This window comes from Photinus pyralis, unplaced genomic scaffold (genome assembly GCF_008802855.1).
Source record: "Photinus pyralis isolate 1611_PpyrPB1 unplaced genomic scaffold, Ppyr1.3 Ppyr1.4_LG7, whole genome shotgun sequence".
NCBI lineage: Eukaryota > Metazoa > Arthropoda > Insecta > Coleoptera > Lampyridae > Photinus > Photinus pyralis.
Genome location: NW_022170738.1, coordinates 37347225 through 37369395, shown reverse-complemented (window position 1 = coordinate 37369395; position 22171 = coordinate 37347225). Strand labels below are relative to the sequence as shown.

The following is a 22171-nucleotide window of genomic DNA, read 5'->3' as shown; positions in this document are numbered from 1 at the left end:
CTTCTGTTATTGGCTAAATCATCTACATCTACTTATGGTGGTGCCGTTCATCATACGAAGGAAGCTGGTAAAAAAGAAACAATATCAATCAAATCCTGCAGAAGGATATTGGGGAAAAAATTGTAGCCTACCAAAAATGACCAGACGGTCATTCAAGGCCATGTTCTCCTATGCTGCTGTGGCAAAAAATGAAGCACAAAGCACAGTTAAAAGAAAGTTAGTGCACGGCTAACCTGCTTGAGCATCACAGTAGCAGATTACCACCAATCCTACAGCCGCAATGTGGAGTGGAGGCGCTGCTAGGTGTGATCCCTCCCCACAAGTGTGAAGACCAGCTGGCGTAAACACCAATGCTACTTATTTATGATGGATGTGGGTTCGTTGATATTTGACGATTGCAAATTTCAAAAACTAGGGGCCAAGCTTGTGCTTTATTTTGGTATAAAAACGGACACACACAGCAAGTTATAAATCAGTGAAAAGAGACAACACCAAGAGATTTATCAACGCCTCGTTGCAGAAAGTCAGAGGGTACAGCCCTACAGCAGCAGATGGCGCCGCCACCGACAACCAGACGAAAACATTTTTCATACTCGACTCAAGCTTGTTTTGTGCATGATGTAAAGAAGGGTCAGTTTTGTGCGTTTGGAATTTGTGTCTCTGTACAGTCTTTTTGTCTGAATTCTTCTCCGCGCCGAGTTATCATAGACATGGTTCCATGTGACTGTGATGCTGCCACTAGGTTAACCCGACCCCAAATGAAATAGAGGATGCTCTAGAAACCACTCAGGGACGTCACTAAAATCCTGAAGGGATTAGGTGACCAATGGGCTGTCAGGCCCTAGCTCTCACATCAATAATAATTATATACATCATACCATAAAATTGAACAACCTTGATCTAGTCCTTACTGTAGCGAATATTCCAGAAATCCCGATAGACGTCGCGGCGTACTATGGCGGATGTGACGCATTCTTTCCGATGACGCGACATATGGAAGTCTTCAGGAGCACTCTAAAATATTTTAGAAAGATTGTAGTTTGCTATGCAAATCGAATTGTGTTTAAAGTTAGTTCCCACGTCAATGTGCTCGTGTTACAAACACTAATTTCTGTTATAAATTAATCCATTTCAAGACTGTTATAAAATTGTTAAGTCACTTGTAAATGAATAAATCACGTAATTTATGATGATCGGTTCAACTGTTGAGCAAGTTAACCCACCATGCAACCATGTTACCGATATGAGGGAGCAAGCGAACACATTTACTACCCAAGTGAAAGTTAATCAATAGAAGATAGAAGTAGCCAATGGAAAAGGAATCTAAAAACATAAGAAAATGAAACACAGACAAACTATCGAATTACTGTTTACTGCACAAAATATATTCATCGAAACATTCTCATTGCTTTACAACACTCTTATTTTTAAAGGTCAAATTGCAGGTAATTTGTCTGAAGAATGGTTATTCTACTTGACGCTATCGTTACAGTAATATTAAAATAAAGTCCTCTATAAAACTGAAGAAAAAGTGAAACGTCTCTTTATAGTTTCAAATAGAATCACCATGTCTGTGTAAATATATATGGGAGATGGTACAGAACCAAGACGGGAATCGTTAAAACCGTGCCGGCTCGAAACTTACATAATACTGCCACTAGCTCGCTCAGTATAAAATTAACACACAGTATCAATTAATAATAATCAATTATAACCAATAATATATAAAAAAGTAAATTAGTAGAATTTGTACATATTGCACTTTTTCATTAATCTAAAATCAGTATGAATTCACTCTTAAAAGGAATTAAATTTCCTTTAAGTTAACAGACAGTTGTCAGCCGACATCGATAACAGTAGATTATGCGGGCGCAATAATTGAGTCGACCGTTAATTGTCTGTTAAAGTAAAAGAATGAAAAACAAGTGAGAGAATGCGAAGATTTCTGTTGCAGTAAGCGTGTGCATTCTGTTACTTGCTTTCGATCGTTTTAGACAATCTGCCCACTAGAATCTAATAATCGGATCGATTCTAGCGCCGAAACTTAATTGGTATATTATAGTGTATATATAAGTATACACAACATTCATTACAAAATGTTTTATTAATAAAACGCGACGAATTTTTTTTAATGTGTATACAAGTAACAGCAGTTCTTGTTTTATTATAAATGACAACCGGTGCAGCCGTTAACCAGTTGAAATGTTGACAATGTGTGGCAGTCTAACAAACGTGGCAGTGTTCGCAGAAGAATTTATTACATCGATTTGTGCTTACGAAAAACATGTTCGAGGATTCGAAAACAATTTGACAAATTTTTGGGGCGAACGTGATTAAGGCTGCATAGGTTTAACATACACTTACAAGGCTGTCAATCGTAAATGAACGTCGGAGTCCATCAACAACCTACAGTCCTGCGCTTGAATGAGAGATAAGGTGATACCACATGTAATGTATGAGAGAGACAGAGCCCCTGTTGGCAGTGAACTTGGAAGGGTCCACCGGTTTAAGTAATTAAAACATTCTAATGCACTTGTGAGCTCCTGAAATTTTGTACACGAATTTTTCATTTGTACCTGCTTCGTCTGAATATATGTAGTCGTTGTTTACATGTAACACGTGTCTTGAAATGATCAAAGATGCGGTAGTCAACAGTAACAGCACCCAAAACAATTGAAGCCCTGTATAAATTTTCTAATTTGAAACACGAACTGCAGAAGGTGCATTAATTAAAAATTCTGTGCACCAAGAGGAGGGTACAAGAGCTATTATTGTTCATTACCCATCAGCCAATCCATTTTAAGTAAAAACATGCATAGATCCATTAATTTTCTCAGTGGCATGCAAACCTTTGTCGGGATTTTGAAAGACACCAAATTAAACAAAATTGACAACAGTAACTATGCTAAAAACAGTGTGGTGGTTGACCCCTCGGTTAAAAATATTGAGTGCTTCCCAGATATAAGGCATTAAATGGCGCGAATAATAAATTCTGCGTCCAACAAAAATACATCTCTCTCTCTTTTACGAAAATATGATTACTTACACGAATGAATTATGAAAATATGAAATATGAACATATTAAATGCACATATGTATATTTTTCTTGTATATATATGTATGTAGTATCTAGCAGCAGAAGTACTATTGCAGGAAGAAAACTATATAGTATCAAAATGAGAAGCTAAGAACTACACACCAAGAGTTACTGTGTTAAAACATTAAAAAGTTCGTAAAGGCAGGACAGTTTTTAGTGCAACTATGACAGATGTCCAGTGTAACTGGTGCACATGCCTTAGATAAACTGCCGACAGAGTCACTTCCAATATGTACATACTACGGACGGCTGCTTCCTTGTATATAGTTTCTTCGCAATGCCTCTTTAAATTTTTGTGACTTTACTGCACCCCGAAAGATTCAATTTTCTCACAGATTTCTAACACTAAATTTTTTGTTCTTCCACGAAGAATTGCACTTTATAGACAGATCATTTAAAAATTTTCCTAATTCTTCAACAAACATTTTGATATCATGCCACTGTCCTATTTTGCACCTGCCCTCAGTCTGGTGAGCCATGCGTGTCGTGAAGGCACCTCTGTTTATATCAGTCCAATCCAGTCTTACATCTTAAGTAAGCAAATCGCCTGGTATAATAGTATATATAAAACGATGCGTAATTTATACACGCTTATAAAAGCTACGTATATCTTTCAAGTCGAGCACTATCTTCTACGCAATTATCTAAATAAATCTATACTCAATAATAACATTCTCTAGATGCCGTCTCAACATTCAGTTAGTAAAAAAGTATATTATACAATATTTCACAGCCAACAATTTGGTGGCGGACTTCGCATATGCTAACACACCGTACGAAAAATCTCGCTCGTGGTACTTCTTTGTAGAAAGCAAACAACTGTATCTCCGTTTCATATGTAAAGCACTGCACGTCGTCCATCACACCCACCCGGCATTTCCGGTCTACATCTGAGAGATGCATCTACTATGTCCTCATATCCACATCCCATATTTCGGCGAGGAACGGCGGTAGTTTCTTGTTTTTCAATTTTAACGAGAAGCACATCTCCGAATTTTGATTACCGAGCGTCCGTAACTCTGTTAAAACCGAAAGTAACTTTGCGAAAACGGTGCTCGGCTTCGGTTTCCTTCTATTGTCGACGTACGCCTTCAACGCTTCCAGATAGATCTCCTGGATTTTCTCCACCTTCCATCCCTCGATTAACGACGGCCTCTCTGTAAACATAATGAAAGAAAAGTGTTTAGTTTTGGTTATTGTAATTACTGATGCAAATTACTGATTAAGTTCACCCTTTATTCAGAACAAGTTATATTCACCAAATATTCAGAAAACATGTAAAAACAAAAATAAAAATTTGCTGTGGCTATGACAGATACCACCTGCGCATGCGGCGATTCTGCCCAAAAGCTTTTATATCTAAGAACATATATACCAAATTTGGGTCCAATCGGTTCAGCCGTTTAGACAAAATTAAGAGTATGGGCAGACCAAACCAACATCATCATCAAGATTTTGTTTGATTCGGATTCCTGGTTCTTCAAAACTATTTCTGTCAAAAGAGTGGGGGATTATTTTTTACCACGCAATGCAATAACCCCTGACCAACATGCAGGTGATGAAAATGAAGAAAATGACGACCAATTTAGTTTTTCACCATTACAGATGAAGAACATCGTCCCCTACTTAGGAAAAGGTTAATGAGATCTCTGGTTAAATAAATAAAGCAGTCTTGCACAAATTGAATGGTAAACAGTGGTAATTAATGATACAAAACAAATGTAATTTAACATGGCAAAAGGCAATATGACATTTTTCAATATCTGTTACCTATTTGCTATGACTCTCATACCAACACATCAACATTCGAAACCATTATAAGGGCTGGTTATTTAATTTTTGCATCAACACTTCCCCTAAAAAATCAAGTCTTTACAGAATAGAAGCACTATTCACTACTCACAAACAGTCACTTCACTTACTCCGATGATGCTACGAAGGCTCTTGAGGCGCTGTCTAGTGAGAGATTTAGTAAGCAGATCAGCTTCTTGTTCATCTGAACGCACATAGTCAATTCCAATTTGATCAGAATCCAAACTCTAATTTTTTCATTCCTGTTAACTATCAGGCCATTTTCACTTACTCAAAAAATTGGGGAACGTATTATTCCAGCATCTAGGAGCGGTTAATGAAGAGTTCAACATCCAACTCTCCAATAAAGGAAAGCACTTTTGACGTCAAATTAAATCACTTTTGAGTCCTTCACGTGCACATACACTCAACAGAGAACGTATTGATTCGCATCTCACAGTAGTGCTAAAAGTTTCAGTGAAATCAATCCCATCCGCATTGCACTTGACCTGGTACACCCACAGACTAGTCAGGCAATTCAATGAGCGCATTTACCCCCTCAACTATTGCTACTTTCCAATTTTTGGCTTGAGAACTTTCAATGACTTCGGTGTACGTTGACAGTTCAGCTTCATAATAAGCTATCATGGTGTAGCATTCTGAGGTTACACTGAATACATAAACTTCCTTGGCACCTTCAATTTGGATCTCCCATAGAGTTTCCACTGTTGTTTTCCACCATTTTTCCTTCAATGAGTCTTTTTCCTTCGTGTCTTGAATTCTGAAGTTGATCCTGGTGTCAACAAGTTTGGCCTTGATTATATTGATTACAGTCTTGATGTATTTTTTGAGAGAAATTCGATGTTGACAAACAAACTGGCCTGCAGTCCTTAATTTTTGCGTTATGGGCAAAAGTTGTACACAAGTTGTATAAATAAAAGCCTATAACTTATTTGTTTATTAAGTTATCGAAAATCTATTTAAATTCTCTTTTCAGAACTATAGCACACCAGGGATGATATACTAAAAAAAGATTCAAGTGATTCAAGAAAATTAAAGATTCAAAAAATTTAAAAAGCAATATTTTAAACATTAAAAATGTTCTAATAACAAACAAAAAATACAAAAAATGTATTAATCTTTTTGAATTGAACCCATTTAAGACACACTTATTTTAAAAACAGCAGATTATGCAACAATCATATTATGTTATATTTTACCTCAATGCAATAGGTACCAATAGTTATACTAACGTGCAACTTTTGCCCTCTTTTCAGACAAGACTTTTTGGAATTCTTACAGTGTCGCTTATAATGGCCTAACTCACCACATTTGTAACATTTTGAAAAGGCGATCTAGCCTCTGCTCTGATCTACTCATAAACGAATGCAATTTGTCCCCCATTTCCCTGCTAGTAGTAGAGATAATTCTCAATTGTCTTCCCTGAATTAACAAACTCCAAGACAATAATATTCAGAGTTACAAATTCAAGTTTTTCGAAGGCTTCCTTCTCCTTAACATACAATCCACTTATTTTGGGCGTTGCATCTATAGTCAGTTCAGTAGATTACGTCGCCTTACCTTCCACTATGTCCATACAGCCATTTACATTCAGCTGAATTTTGACTTAGAACTTCTAATCAACCAAATTGGAATGTTCCTCCAATCAAAACTGACGAAACTTCCATGACAGATAATCCAGACAGTAACTAAGTTCTCTTGCTAAGACTACGCACACGACACACTTCCGTTATGACCGTTCACAACGACGTTCCAACAAAAATAAATTCGCGCAATACTATGCCCATAACCTCATGAGATCTGTGATTAAATTAATAAAGAAGTCTTGGACGAATTGAATGGTCAACAGTTGTAATTACCTAATGATAAAAAGAAATGTGTTTAACATGACCAAAGGTAACATCAACAATTTCCATATTAATCTTCAAGGCAAAGGTCAGAAAACCATCTCCATTCAAAAACTACAAGAAAAATGAACAGAATAACGACCTATTGCAGACTGAATGTAGCTTTTTACAATTACAGATGAAAAACATGATCCACTATTTAGGACAAGGACCATACACTCAATTTCCATTCAGGAGGAAGGTCAGAAAAACTTCTCCATGTAAAAACTACCAACAAAAATTTAACACAATGACGACCAATTACACACTGACTTTATTTTTTTACAATTACAGATGAAAAACATCATCCGCTATTTACAACAATCATTTCAATTCCATCAACAAAGGTCCGTACACTCAAAGGTCAGAAAACCTTCTCCATGTAAAAACTACAACAAAAATGAAGAAAAATTATAGACTGAATTTAGATTTTCCAATTACAGATGAAAAACATGATCTGCTATTTAGGACAAGGTCCATAGGCTCAATTTCCATATTAATTTTCAAGGGAAAGGTCAGAAAAACTCCATGTAACTACTAGAAAATGACGACCAATTTTAGACTCGATTTAGTTTTTTACAATTACAGATGAAGACCACCATCCGCTAGTCAGAACAAGTTCCGTATACTCAATTCCATATTAATCTTCAAAGGAAAGGTGAGAAAGCCTTCGCCATGTCGGAACTATAATAAAAATGAACCCGACAGGTGACCAATTTTAAACTGAAAGAAGAAAACCATATCGGACTTACCTGAAAATATAACGATCGCCGTCAATAATGCGTATTCCGCATTATCCACTTTCATCGAGTACATAGTTCGGCAGAAATGCAACAAATCTTCGATCGTTTCGCCCATTCCCGCCAATGTGTAACTATCACGTGAGTACGGTTGGTTGTTGACGAAAAGAATGGAGTCGGTTTGCGCGTCGTACCGTCTCGCCATCCTAAACATCATCACTTCACTGGAACACGCCTGTAAATTGAACACGCACAATTAAACTACCGCCGGTATTGGAATAACAAAACCCACCTTCAAAAGCGCTATTTGATCCTCTCGTAGCAGTTTGTCGAAACCGGGTAGGCGTTTCGCAAACTCTACAATTAACTGTACAGTTAAGATGGTGATCTCAGTAATATGCCTAAACCGCATGTCACACTGATCTTCTCCGTCCACCGGTTGGTTCTAAAACGCAGTCGTAACGCAGGTGCGCGAGGCAATTGGATCGAAACTTACCATTATCCGTTTCACATCGTCGTCTGATGGGTGTTCGAATTCGTTTTGGAAGTAAACAAGTCGATGTATGAGTTCTTCTTGTTCGGGAGAGATCGGTTTGATGCCATTTATCAGTAGTGGTTTCTCGGTGTCCATTAACTAAAACAAAAAGATCATTTGAAATTGTGGCGGATTCACACAGCATCTTCAGTCGACCAATCCCAGCACCATGTTTGCTGAATCTCTGATGTGTAGCAAAAAAGGGCATATTGCCAAGGCCTGCAGGTCTAAACCAAACGAACGAAGAGCGCACCAGGTTACTGAAGAGAAGAGAGTACCACGCTCATCTTCTTCAGAGCATGTTTCGTTCCTCTAGCCCTACGAGCAGCTGACGCTAAGGAAATCGACCCAAAGACTAAGAGTGGGCGCTAACAATACATACATTGTCCCTGATCCCAAAAATTGAGCACCTTTTCAACAGGAAGCGCAGCTCTACCCTCTTCTGCCACCTGGATGTCACACTTATCTCGAGGTTGACGATAAATTCAGCCACGCCTTAACGCGCAATACCCCAACGCATGGTCTGATTCGCCCACTCATGCCGTGTATGGCGCAGCCAATACTCCTGCTATCTGGCAGCGTCAAATGGAAACGGTCCACTGCGTCCTTAATAGGGGTAATGTTCTCAGGTAATTGGCTGTGTGGCTAACATAAGATTTGCTATAATATTATGGTAATAGACCAATTAGCGCAAGAACTTTTTTACCCATATCCTAAAGCACGAGCTGGGTAAATTCACTTGAAAAAGTAATTCAATTCACCAAGTCACTCAAATATTTGATTTGAATTTCGGTCTAAACGCCAAAAACAATGAGCGGGGTCCGGGTGGAGATAAAGGTACATACAGCAGTATTTATTTGGCTCCCGAAAAGATAGGGCGTTTAGAAAACTTTCGATAATTTTAATTCAAGTTAGCAAACGAGATAAAAAGACATAAATAACAAAGAAGAACGTTAATTTAAGAAGTTTTTAAAATAAGGAAGGGATGTCTACCCTGAGGATGTGAAGAATTGGTCGCTGAGATCCTAAACGCAATAAAAAGGACAGCTAAAATAATTAAGATGATGAATTTTAAAAATGAATGCGCAAATGGAAAAAATGGATGGAAATATTGCGGAGTTGAAGGTGACGAGGAGATGGAAAAACAAAGGGGTGAAATCAAAGATAGTAATTTAGAAGACACTAAAGACGAACCTAACGAGGTAAGACGAGAATAAAAAGGTAAAAGGGAAAACAATAGATGAAAATGTAGCTAGCAACGGAAAATGGATATGAAGAACAAAATGAGAGCACAATCTAAAAAGAGACAGAGGAAGAGATGGAGGGAGAGCACTGAGGATACAACAAATTCTGATGGGACTGACACCAAGATTATTAAGATTATTATTATTATTATTAGCCCTCTCTTGTTTTGGGCCCTCAACAGGCATGCGCCCAATTACAGAGTGACCCGCATAATGCTATTTAGAGGTGCCTCTGCAGAAGGTCTTAAGATGGTCTATACTACTCCGGTATTTACCTTACGAATTAGGAAAACTGATAGATAGATAGATAGCGTAGAAGATACGAGTCAAGAAAACAATTAAATGTCGTTTACTAATAATGGGGATGAACCAATGGTCGAGGAAGAAAGCGTACATTATATAGAAGAGAAAGAACAAATTCTAAAATGAGATAGGTTAATAATAAATGTAGAAGAGGAGAAAATTTTGTACATAGCGATTTATTTTATTAATGAATTGGGGTGGTACGAAATGAACATTTTATTAATGAAAGTTTTTTTAAAGACACATTGAGTTAAATTAGATGAGTGAGAGGCAGAGTTAACACAGGAATTGATAAAGGATAGGGAACAATTTATGGTATGGAGGATGAGGTTTTACGGAATGTCTCAATTTGACTAGGGAATTGTTTTTAGACAATCGTGTCCGACAGTTGAAGGCAAATCCCGGCGTATTTAAGGAAGTTCAGTTAGTAAATTGAACCATAATTCCAATGGTTTTGTTTTGTATTGAAAGGGGAGTGATCTAATTTTGATTTTGTATTCAATTTAAGGAGGGGAAGTCTTGTGTAAACAACATCATGTAGATATTATTTGTGTATAAACACCAAAAACAATGAGGGGATACTTAACGTTGAAAATCAAGTCAGTAGTATATTAAACTCTTTCATTATACTGGCAGATAACGCACAGCTGAAACTACTGGGTGTAGAAAATTCGGCATGCGGTGGGGATTGTAGGGGAGCACTAAGAAAGGATTTCCTGAACTCACTAACTTTCTCATTTTTACAGGACACAATTATAATAACTACGAGACAACTAAACCTAGTATCAAACATGTAGGTATCATTTGTAAGTACCCTACTATGACTCTCTGTTTTAGAGATATCCACATTTGAATTTTTAACCCCCCAATGCATGCGCTTCGTCGAAATATATCATTTTCGCTTTGTAAGTACCCTTTTCCGACAATTCGTTTTTGAGAAATTCACATTTGAAGTTTTGATCCCACCTACGGATGCGTCTCGTCGACATCTATCATTTTTCCTTTGAGAGTACCCCCTTCCGGTACTCCACTTTTGATTTATTCGCATTTGAAGTACTGAGTTTGCTTTTATTGCAAAAATTTCAAAATAATCGACCCACAAATAAGAAAGTTGATTCAGTAAATTTTTCTTCTTTTTTCTTGTGGTATGTACAGACTGGTTTTACTTGATGGCTCACCATTGGGATCTCCGCAACGGTGAGAGATACAATGTAGATTAAATGGCGGGCAAGGTTGCCCCTTTTGGTGACTACAAAATTATTGGAAAAAACTTTGAAAATAACTGAGATATCACCGAAAAACTGAAAATGTCATGCCATTTTCCCTAGCTTAAACGGTTCTCCTTAGTCCCTGTTATGGGCATACTTGCCAAATCAACATGATGGCGATGCATTCAAACGAATTTTTTTTTGTTCTTTATCTCACTCCATAAAAATTCAATATGGCGTCCACAAGAAGGAAGAAAGTAGTAGCCTGTAGCGTCTACATCTAGCGTGGTATGGAAATTCTGATAACCGATTCAAATTCTCTGAGAAAAAGTGCCCATAAAAGGTGCAAACGGGAGCCGTCTATCTCCGATTGTTTAAGCTAAGGAAAATGAAAGGGAAATTTGACATTTACGGTTTTTCGGAGAAGATTTTTCAAAAATTTGAATTGCGTGAAATGCGTTTTGTTAGTCACAAAAAGGGGGAAATTTGCCCCATTTTACCAACACTGTACTTGAACCACCCTGTACATATACCAAATTTTACGTTTCTAGACCACGCGGTTTGTTGTGATAAAAATGCAACCGCAAATCCACCTTTGTTCTCAGAAGAACGGAAAAGGAGCCAGTTTAGGGTTGTTCGCGCCGGAATGTGTGAGAGTCACAACAGAATTAGAGACGTTCGAGAAGTTGCGATCGAGTACAAGTCCTCCCACATCGCGCACAGACGAAACTGTTACAAAAATTGGTGATCTTCTTGAGTATTAGGTGTGTTGCTAAAATTTTAATTGAAGGTCCGAACTTCAAAAAAATGTACGCAGAAATAGCGCCAACGAGTGATGAGCAACAAGAGACGTGAAAAACGATGTTCACTAACATTTTGGAAACCATCTCGGGTCAACCAGATTTCCTAAAAATTATGGCGAGGCACCGATTTTTCAATATGACTCTGAAACGGCACTGGAAGACTCCTTCGCCCCGGATAAAAAAAGTTGGGCGGAGGACCAAACTGTTAATCATTGGTGCGATTTGGAAATTCTGAAAACCTGAAAGAGTTCAGACGAAGTCTGGCAACAAGACGGTTGATTCCTGTAGCAGGGTTCGCAACTGATTTTAGCAAAAAAATAGAGACTTGGTCTCTAATTACATATTTAAAAATAGAGACCATTAGAGACCTTTGAGAACCAATTTCCATACAAATTAAGCAAAAAATATTTATTTTGTAGATGAGATACATAAACGGCAATATATCTAAACATAAATTGTGCACAACTCTTGTGCGGATAAAACGCATTTTTTTTCACCCAAATATTTTTTTTACATCACCAATGGATATATTTCTTGCAGACGTCCCAATCGCCCTTTGTGAGTACCCTCTTCCGACAATCCGTTCTCGAGGTATAAGGGAATATACCCGATCGCGATAAGAGGTCGAGGAGGAGGGCTATGGTTGGTAGAAATTAATTCCTTTCGTTGAGACCTTTCATTAGAGTACCATGAAGGACAAAACTAATTCCACCCCCCCCTGCCCCTCCTCCCCGTACTTTGATAAGAGGACAGAAGAAGGGCAGTATAGTTGGTAGAACACGGTTCCTTTCGTTGAGACCAATTGGTTGTCGTATGTAAAAGTTATGCACATTGTACTTTCAAAAACAGTATCTCAGGAAATAATTCGTGGGGGGGCCCCCCTTTTAGACAGAGAATTTGGTGGCCGTCTGGCACACCTTCAAGGACTCTAGGACCATTCTCCTAGAAGTAGTTCGAAACGGCAGAAGTGGGTCCGGACGGACAAAACGCTTTTTTTTTAATTCTTAAAAAATGCGCTAAAAATGTACAGTAAAATTTCTGCGGTTTATCAGTTAGGAATTATACTTTTTTAACATGCAAAATTTAGAGACTTTAGAGACCAAATATGAAAAATAGAGACTTTTAGAGACCAGCATTGAGAAAAGAGACCAATGTCTAAAAAAGAGACCATTTGCGAACCCTGCTGTAGCCAAAAACAAAGTTCCTGTGCTGCAACATCCACAGTACTCTCCCGATTTGGATCCGTGTGACTATGGGAGCGGAGACTCTAGAAATGGTTCAAGAAAACACCAAATGAAATGGGAAAGACTGTCCAACAATGTAAATTGTAATAAAAATCATTTTTATATGTCCTTCGTCATTGTAAACTCGTTCAACAACAACATCCGCCATCTAGTTCGAGACGCGTTCATCACCAGCATGGCAAGTAATGAGAGGAAATGTCCAAATTATGGTACTTTTGAGTACGAATACTTTTCACCCAGAATGTTAACGGGATGGAGTGAAACCTACCTCTGGTTCAATTTTGATTATATCAGGAGATCCATTTGTAGTACTGTTCGGTTTATCCTTTTCCTTTTGTGCTTTCTTCTCTTTTCTTTTGACGGCGCACTGTACTTCTGGAACCACGCATTCCGGTCTCATACCAACACTTAGGCACTTTTTCAGTCGACATTCCTGGCATTTCCTCCTCATGTACATGTCTATTTCACAATTGTTGCCATACTTGCACTGGTACACCGCGTTTTTCGTTATACTTCGCCTAAAGAAACCTGAAAAAAAAGGACAATGGTAAAACGGTCGCACGGTTCGTCCAAATTATACCTTTGCATCCTTCGCACGTAAGAGCGTTGTAATGGTATCCGGATGCCCTATCCCCGCACACAAGACAGAGTTCTTCTTGCTGCCGTGGTGTTGGGCCTTTCTTCTTTTTCGCATCGCAGCTGTCCACGCTATATCCGTTCAGGCTACTTGGGGGTGAGAGATCTTCGCGACCTGGAACAAAACGAGAATCTCGATGTAGGTGTAAATTTCATGAAAATAGCGTTATTCGTGCGTTCATAATGAATGTTTGCTCACATTGTTGTTTATTGAATCATGACCTATTTAGACCTTGATAACCGAGTCAATGGTCACATCCGGAATTTACTAAATATCATAAATATTTTAATAGTTAATTTCATAAAGGGATAATGCTATAATTTTCCATTACTGTATTTGGTCCCCCGTAAATAATGGTCGCCGAGTCAGGAAATGACGTACGCTACACCTATAGTACGTGAAGACAATAGTAGTTAGTGATGGCTTGCTTGAATTAATAATACTTCCTCGAGCAATTACGTCCCTCTTTTTTTCGTTTTATAGTCGATTTGCCCATACTGAGTTCTTTTTGAATTGGTGACGTAACAGCGACGTCAATTAGTGCTCGCGGATTATAATGACGCTAATCTATATACAAGCAATTTGGTGCGCCTTGTATGGTTGTTACACAAGTAAAAAAGGCGAACAATTATTGTCCTTGAACGTGCTACAAGTCCAATGTAGAATGTATAATTTTTCAGCACAACTACTATTAAGTGCGTGAGAAGTCAAAAATGAGCGAGTAAGAGAAGGAGAATCATTGTGGCGGGATTGCAACAACAATTTCTTGCCAGCCGAGAAATCTCAGGCTAGCACATACAAGAGTCAAGGTCGCGCACTGCCCCTGGTCATTCTACTACTCGACCAAACAACATCATCTAAGCATAAACTTTTTCCAGTCACTTACGAAACGAGTACGATCGTACTTAGGGAGGCCAACAACACATTGATCTACATCTGCATACATAGTGGCGATGATGATGATGATGATCGTGAGATGATGTCAGCGACGCCCACACGATTCGCCGGGCGTGTCGGATTTTTCGATAAATTATCGCGTTTACCTACTTTCGGCCCGATGAAAATCGAAATTTATGGCGGAAGCTGTACGCGCGACACTTTTCTAGACATTCGGACGACCTGACCGTAGCCGCCGAATGCACTTGCTCCACGTCGTTTAATATTATGCAAACCCTCTAATTACCATAAAACTTCATTCGCTTTACCGTTAATTGTATAATTACTCTTCACACCGGGGAACACATGTTCTACCAAATTTGGGCACAAACCAAACCCGCACAATCACAAATGACGGATGTTGGAAAGTCCGAACTGGCCGATATAAGGGTCAGGTGCTCCAAACTGTGCCAGCCTTCAAGAACCTTTCGAGCTAAATTGGAATTGCAAAAAAACCAAAGGTAACCTACTCAAAATCACGTTTTCACACTTGGGGCGTGGAAACATTGTGATTATCTACGTTTAGATGCTGTGTAGTGTGTACCTATACTGCTTTCGGCTAATTTATGACGAAACGAAATTTTATTTAAACAAAATCAAATGTAACTTTCACAATATTGGAAAAGTGATCAAAGGTAAACCGGCAGAGTAGAATATTTTGACAAAAACGAAAACTGCAACCTGATAATGTGGTCACCAAATTCTTCATTTGTAGTATGAAATCCAAACCTTTAAGCGAAATGGGTACTGAATGAAATATAATGGTCTCATATCTATTTGTGTTCGGTAATTATCCATGCCCAGTGCCCTTTTTTAAAAACAGAAATTGTAAAAATGATGTCAGTGAGGCATTATGGCGATGGTAATGAGCATTTTTATTACGTACCCTGATAACAACAACATTGCACCATATGATTAAACCCGTCGAGCTGGAGCATCGGTGCCACAACCCACTGGTACAAAAATGAAAGTGAAATATGAGAAATTAGACAGCGAGTCGCTACATTCAAGTGATGCACCACGTTAATTTTTCCATGCTGAAGAAAGACTTTCATTCTCATTCACGCCGTTACCTGAACTACGCAACGCCATGTTGTTTTGACCATATTTGGAGGTTGATTCTGACGGTCCGTGCGTTGCTAAACCCCCCGATTTTGGGTTTATGGACAACAATTTCCAAATTGAAAGAAAAGGCGTTTGGGTTGCACCCACTTTAATTCTTCCCTCCTTCTACCACACATAAATCTAGGCAGAATTTTTAAAGAAGCTTTTAAATCCGTTTTACCGAGTATGATCATCCCTTACACGTTGGTCTGTAGGGTGATACTTGGAATCATTCAAAAGAACTTCACGCAATGCACAGGAACCTCATAAATATTACTGAAACGATTTCGGACAAGAGCCCAAGAAACTAAAAGCCACTGTGATAATGAGATACTGATACACATGAGTGGTGAATGGTAATGTTCAAGTATTCAACTATTTACAAGTAGTGTTAAAGTGTTATTGTTGAGCAAAAAATTACGAATTCATTTTCTTAAGTCTGAAAATGGAAAACCGCAAGTCGCTACCCGCTACTTTTTGCACTCCGCTGTATTTGATAGCTCTTAACATTTCGAATTTTTGAAGCGTTGCTATAATAACAGTAGATGTAATATTTGTAATTGTTTTAAGTTCGATCATTCTAACTGGAGTAGTTTGGTTGAAGTTTTTCCCTAAGACACGTATAGTTCCAAGATTTACTTGCTTTTCCAAGTAGAAGACTGATATAACTATAGAGCAAGTTCCCTACTATGTTTAATATAAGGATATTAGAAGCTAGCAGAGATAGAAAATCGATTAAGAATTATGCGGGTCACTCTGTAATTGGGCGCAAGCCTGTTGAGGGTCCAGAACAAGAGAGGGATAATAAAATAAATAACAAAAAAAAATTAAGTGAGGAAAATTGCAGTTTGTCCTGATGTTTTTTTTTGTTTTTGCTAAATGAAAATTATACATGTAAGGACGAAGTAGAGAAATAAGAAGAAAGAATATTGGAAATTGGAAAAAAAGAAAGGTTAGAGTGTAACTGCTTATTTGGTTGCTTTTTTGAAAGAATGTATGGGCTAACTGGATAATGTCACACTATTTTGTTGCATTTCTTTCGGTGTCATTAATATATTATAAGTAACGTAAATTTAATTATGTATTTGCAATTAATACCTAAACAATAAATGTATAACAATTTTGAAACATTGATTTATACCAGTTAAAATATTATTAATCACTCACGTAAAACAGCGCGAACTATTTCATACTTTGGCGTTAAAATTGGAAGTAAGTGAATCGCAATTCGATCTGCTCGTATAGGAAATGTCGGCCTTTTACAAACGCTCTCGAATGATCTAGAACAAAAACACCTCACATTTCCCGGGAAAGATTGCGTCACATCCGCCGAGGACTAATCTTTCACGGCGCCTCGATATCTATCGAGATTTTTGAAATATTCGCTACAGTAAAAACATCATCAATTTAAACTAACGGGCGATCAAAAATGAGTTGCTGTCGAGTCGCCTTTGAAAGTGCAAGTTAAGTACGATTTCCCATGTAAACAAATATTCCAAAGGTAACTAGACAGCAACTCATTTTTGATCGCATATAGTATAATAATTTTCCTGTTACAGCGTTAATTTCTTTTTTTGCAATGATAATCACATACATAGTCATTGATTCCATAAAAAAACGTGATATACCATGCGATACTACCAACAATTACATGGTTGGGGAAGTGCATAACCATATTGCGTTCAAACGATGAAGAGTCAATAAAATCGGTTAGAAATGGCCTCAGGAAATGGAGGTACCGATCAGTATTTAGAGTTTTTTCGTAGATGTAAGAACCAATTATTGTTGCGCCTAAACAGATCCACACATTAAGGCTATAAAACCATATGACATTATTAAGGAAATTTGGGCTTTCCTGAATCTGATTATTTACAAAAAGCTGCCCGTCGTTCATGATCTCCTAAATGAAGCGTTTGAAAAATATGAATTGTCCAAGGCCTATATTTGTATTTTTGAAGAGTTCTCCAAACAACTGGATGTAACGGCAAATTCAGCTGCACTGGAACTTGAGGAGACAGACAGATGGATTGTCTTGCACTTAATTAAGAATTAAAAGATGAATATTTTAGTATTTGTAATGGTCTAAAATTTGTACCGCTTGCAAAATTTCCTGCCTATCGCCATATTGAGGTCTACATTTTTTAAACGAACCATATTCGCCTAAGTTTTTATGCAGCATGGCCCCAGCATGGCAAAAGAACATTTTGTTTTTCCAAAGCACCCTTCGCAAAAAATTAAAAATTGTATTTAGGAAAAAGTGGTACTGAACCACCACTGAAAAGATACTATGAAAGGCTTAATTTATACGAATCGACGTGCGGTTTCATGATAACTTGAAATTTGAATTTGAAGCTTAGCTTAAAAATCTCGAAAGCGACATTGTGTTTTTTCATTATAAGTTTTTATTAATGAAAATTTTTATTAAATTAGAGTTTTCAATATTAGTTTCAAATTAGCTGCAATTAGTTTCAATGTTAAACATTCCGAGATTAGTCTTATTTATTGGAAATAATATAAACAACAAGATACCAAAAATCGCGTACGATTTTCAGTACTGGGTCATATTCAATACCCCTAATGCGTGAACTCATACTTAAATATCGATTGGGAAAGGTTTGACATCGCCGTCTCTTTTTCATTCGTTCGTTCTCGACGAGGAACAGACGGACGGACCAAACCAGCGATGTGTAATACAAGTTATACGAGATCGGCGCTTTACATTGTTGCATATGTCGTTCTCCTTCACATATAAAATTGATTAAATTTGGTTACTGATTCTTAATAAAACCATACTGCATATCCAATATGGTCAGTGATGGAAGCAGAGCAAATTTCATAAAATGCAACTGCTTGGAACTGTAAAACACGGTAATTCCTATACAGAATGCGAATTTTTTCCAGAATCCCTAAACTATTTGAGGTCAAAGATCCAAAGATTTCTCCATCGACAAAGTGCAATCAAAATCTCTGTGACGGCGCCTCGTTGCCCTTTGAATACATGCACAAATACGTGACGTAAATCGATCTTCAATTTGAAACCAGTAAAATATCAGTTTTGCTCGTTGTTTTTCTACATAATTTATGTACCGAGGCGAGGTCAGATGGTTTTATGTTTATTGTACCTTTGGCATTATGTGGGTAACGCCTACAACGATAAGTTTATAGATGAGCAACAATATATCTGGTTGATTTATACATGGCTTGTCCATCATGCACATTACGATCACCATTTCCTAATATGGCGACGGCTCGAAATCGGCCACATTTATTACCATTTGGCCTGTAACGAAACTAATATCGAGACGTTCGCGGTTTCTGGATTACAACAATGACATTTGTAATAATATGGAAAGAGGTATTTATTACCATTAGGACTTTACGATTCGTGATGTTGAAACATTCAATTACAAGTCAATGTCAAGTATGTCGAGTTATTCTGCTTCTGTATTTTTATAACCAAGGACGAGTTTTATGTCGAATTATTATTACTTCCAGTGTTTTTGTTGCAAACGTTCAATGGCAGCGTTGCCATGATCCTAAAAAACGACTCGATGGAAAGGAAGAGAGTTTGGGCCAAATGCACTGAATTAATAAGTTGTTTTGTTAAAAATCTTCACCTTGAGGAGACGTAAAAATGGACAAGAGTAGGTATAGCTCGTCGAAAATGAAGTAATTATTTTCGGCGACTTTGAAAAGGCACAATTAAATTTTTCGCAATTAACTTTTGAGAAAAGATTTTTTGATTTGTCATTGGAGTAAATGAAATGTAGCAAAACTTCGTGCTTGGCTACATGGAATGATTGTAAACAACGTTCAGGTTGATGGTAGGTTCAGGTTGAAGGCCACGCACATAATTAAATCCCATATTAATCATCTCGCTATTCTTCTTTTTTTTTCATTAATGAACAGTAATTATGTGAGATTTTTCTGTATTAATCGACGTTCAAACACAAGTGGGGAGAAAATGACCTTTAAATATACACACCTAAATTCTTAGGAATATTGAACCATATAATTTTAGGTACCTGTACTCAAATATAAATATTGCCACAACGCCGCGCATATAGAGCAGAACGACCCATGTATGATTGATGTAGGTATTTATTTCCCACATAAATTGCTGCCCACACAAAATCCTTATATTCTCTGCTCTCTTAAAAGGCATTATTCAAATGCAGACAAACTTAAATTAACATAACACGGAGCCTCTTTTTAAGACAGTACCTTTTTGATTCTAATATACCTGTAAAGTAGTCGATCTTCAAGTTTCGATCTTTTTTTATTGGGGCCAGTCTATCAAATCTAAAATGAGATCCAGCAATCTACTACCTTAATGGAGTTTTCTTGCGGTTTCTTAAAAAAAAGGGCATAGGTAGCTCTTACCAAGGTAGAGCAGATTCTTCTAATCTAGTATACATGTGTAAAATCTCAGGGTATCAAAACCTACGTTCCTAGATCAGTTCTTCATCATAGGTAATTAGTTCCTAATGGTTGCAATGACGATTATTTGGGGATGGCTGGCTACAAAGAGTTGTACTCGTATACTAATATTTACACAAACAATCTTTGTATTATTTTAGTCTTGTATTTGAGCACGTAAGTCCACCGTGTTCCTCTTACACCTGCGTTTTTGCACAATTCAGAAATTGGGGACGGAACTTTTTGCTAATGGCCGGCTTAACTCGACCTACACGCAAAGTGCTGCTTCGTAGTAAGACCCTAAGGATGGGTTGTGAGCTTATTTTTCATAAAACAACTAATTCCGTCTGTTGATTTCAGATCTTGAAACCCGGGGTATATTTTATCATTTCAGCTTTTTATTTTTTAATTCAAATAAAAGACTGTGTAGTTGATAGAAATTTTAAAAAATGGTGTTGTAAATTAGGTCATGGCTTATCTGGGTGCCAAATATTTGATCTTTACGTTCATAGGCGAACGCGTTTTTGAGTTATCGCGCGAAGAAACCGTTGGACGTTCAGACTTTTTAAAGTTTTTGATAAAGTGACCGCTTAATAATTGCAGTTGTCGATATATACCGGGTGGTGCACGGTAAGTAGAAACATAGTGATTTAACAATGGGGAATTAGTTTTATGCAATATCCTGCCTTCCTGTACATTTTACAGAAAAAACTGTAAAGTTTAAAGTTTTTCAGGATTAAAAGGTGCATACAAAACTGCAAATTTAAAAATAAATTTTCTATTATTAGTAGCAATAGCCATGGCTTTTGTTTTATGAATTGCTACTAATAACAGAAATGTTAAATTTACAGTTTTGTAGGCACCTTTTAATTCTGTACAACTTTAATACAGTTTTTTTCTATAAAATGTACAGGAGGGCAGGATATTGCATAAAACTAATTTCCCATGTTAAATCCCTATGTTCTTACTTACCGTGCACCACCCGGTATATTCGTATTACAATAGAGGACAAAATATACCACAGTCATCGTCGACTATATTTGAATACATTTTATTACGAAGGGCTTTTTTTTTTATTTGACACAGATTTTCTGGTCATTAATAAAAGATCCATCGACACCAAAAGAAATATTTAAAAAACTATTGCGAAACATCTAGATAGCCATGCATGAAAATATGCTGGATTGCGAAGAGTATTCTCTGTACCATTTTTCAAAAGCAAATCATGGCAAAAGTAAATTTTAAAAGCACTTCAACCAGACTTTACCCCATCACGATTTCAAGAGTTCTTTAAGCTTATTTTAAACTATGTGCTTTTGTGATATTTATTAGTTTACTATCAAGAATGTGGAATCAATCAAATCGAAAGAAATGGTCATAATTAGAAGATATAAACCATTGAATAAGTAATCATCTTATTCATATCGAAAAATATAGTGTCGCTCGTGACATCTACTAACACTTATACTAAAGCGACTAAATCCAAAAACCCAGGTGTGAATAGGATTCTTGATTACAGATCATTTGAAAAAGGGGATTTTCAAGTAGAAATCTGTATTACCTGCTAAACTATATCGATCTAATACCAATATTTATACAGATTTCTATTTGAAATGTCTTTATTTATTTTTACAGAGTTATTATATGCTTACCCACTGCAAATACAGATGGCACATGTACCTCCTATGTATTTTTTAAATGTTTAAATTTTAATGTTTTCGTCTTTAGCCAGTGCGGTTTTCTGTAACGTTAAAGCTCTAATTTTTCGTTTAATTACTTCCCCAAATTAATAAATATTCATTGGTTAACATACTATTATTGACTTCTGATAGTACAGAACAATACCCAGTGCCCAATCGTTGTGAGTTACTTGCTATGAGTTTGGTCCCATCAAGAATGGTTGTTTGGGTACATTACCCTAATTGTCTCCGGTTTTATGGCGTCATCAAGCTCGAAGCTTCCATTACACGGAAATAGTGCCATATCTCTTCTCATCTTAGACTCTTTGAAACGATAATAAAAAAAACATCAGGAGACGTTAAACTGGAGTACCACAGGTATTGTTTGGTAAAGTTTTATCCGCCGTTTTAAAGCTTCTTCGTCGAAACCCGGAAATGACAGCGCTTTTACATTAAAGATGAGCAAGGTTCTTGAAGAAGCTCTAGCACATAGATTCCCAACCTTTTCTGAAACATCGCCCCCT

At 37.2% G+C, this 22171-nt stretch overlaps 1 protein-coding gene across 4 annotated transcripts in view; it reads right to left on the bottom strand.

Moving 5' to 3' along the window:
• Positions 1–1353: 1353 nt before the first annotated feature.
• The window catches only part of LOC116175901 (ecdysone receptor), a 92223-nt gene continuing 71405 nt past the window's right edge, over positions 1354–22171 (bottom strand). For all 4 annotated transcript variants that reach the window (XM_031494264.1, XM_031494265.1, XM_031494266.1 and 1 more), the window contains 6 exons: positions 13453–13623; positions 13141–13400; positions 8032–8169; positions 7828–7980; positions 7548–7770; positions 1354–4254 (listed from right to left, as the gene is read on the bottom strand). In XM_031494264.1, the coding sequence (XP_031350124.1) occupies positions 4004–4254; positions 7548–7770; positions 7828–7980; positions 8032–8169; positions 13141–13400; positions 13453–13623 (1196 nt within the window). In that variant the 3' untranslated portion in view covers positions 1354–4003. The remainder of the gene's footprint in view (positions 4255–7547; positions 7771–7827; positions 7981–8031; positions 8170–13140; positions 13401–13452; positions 13624–22171) is intronic.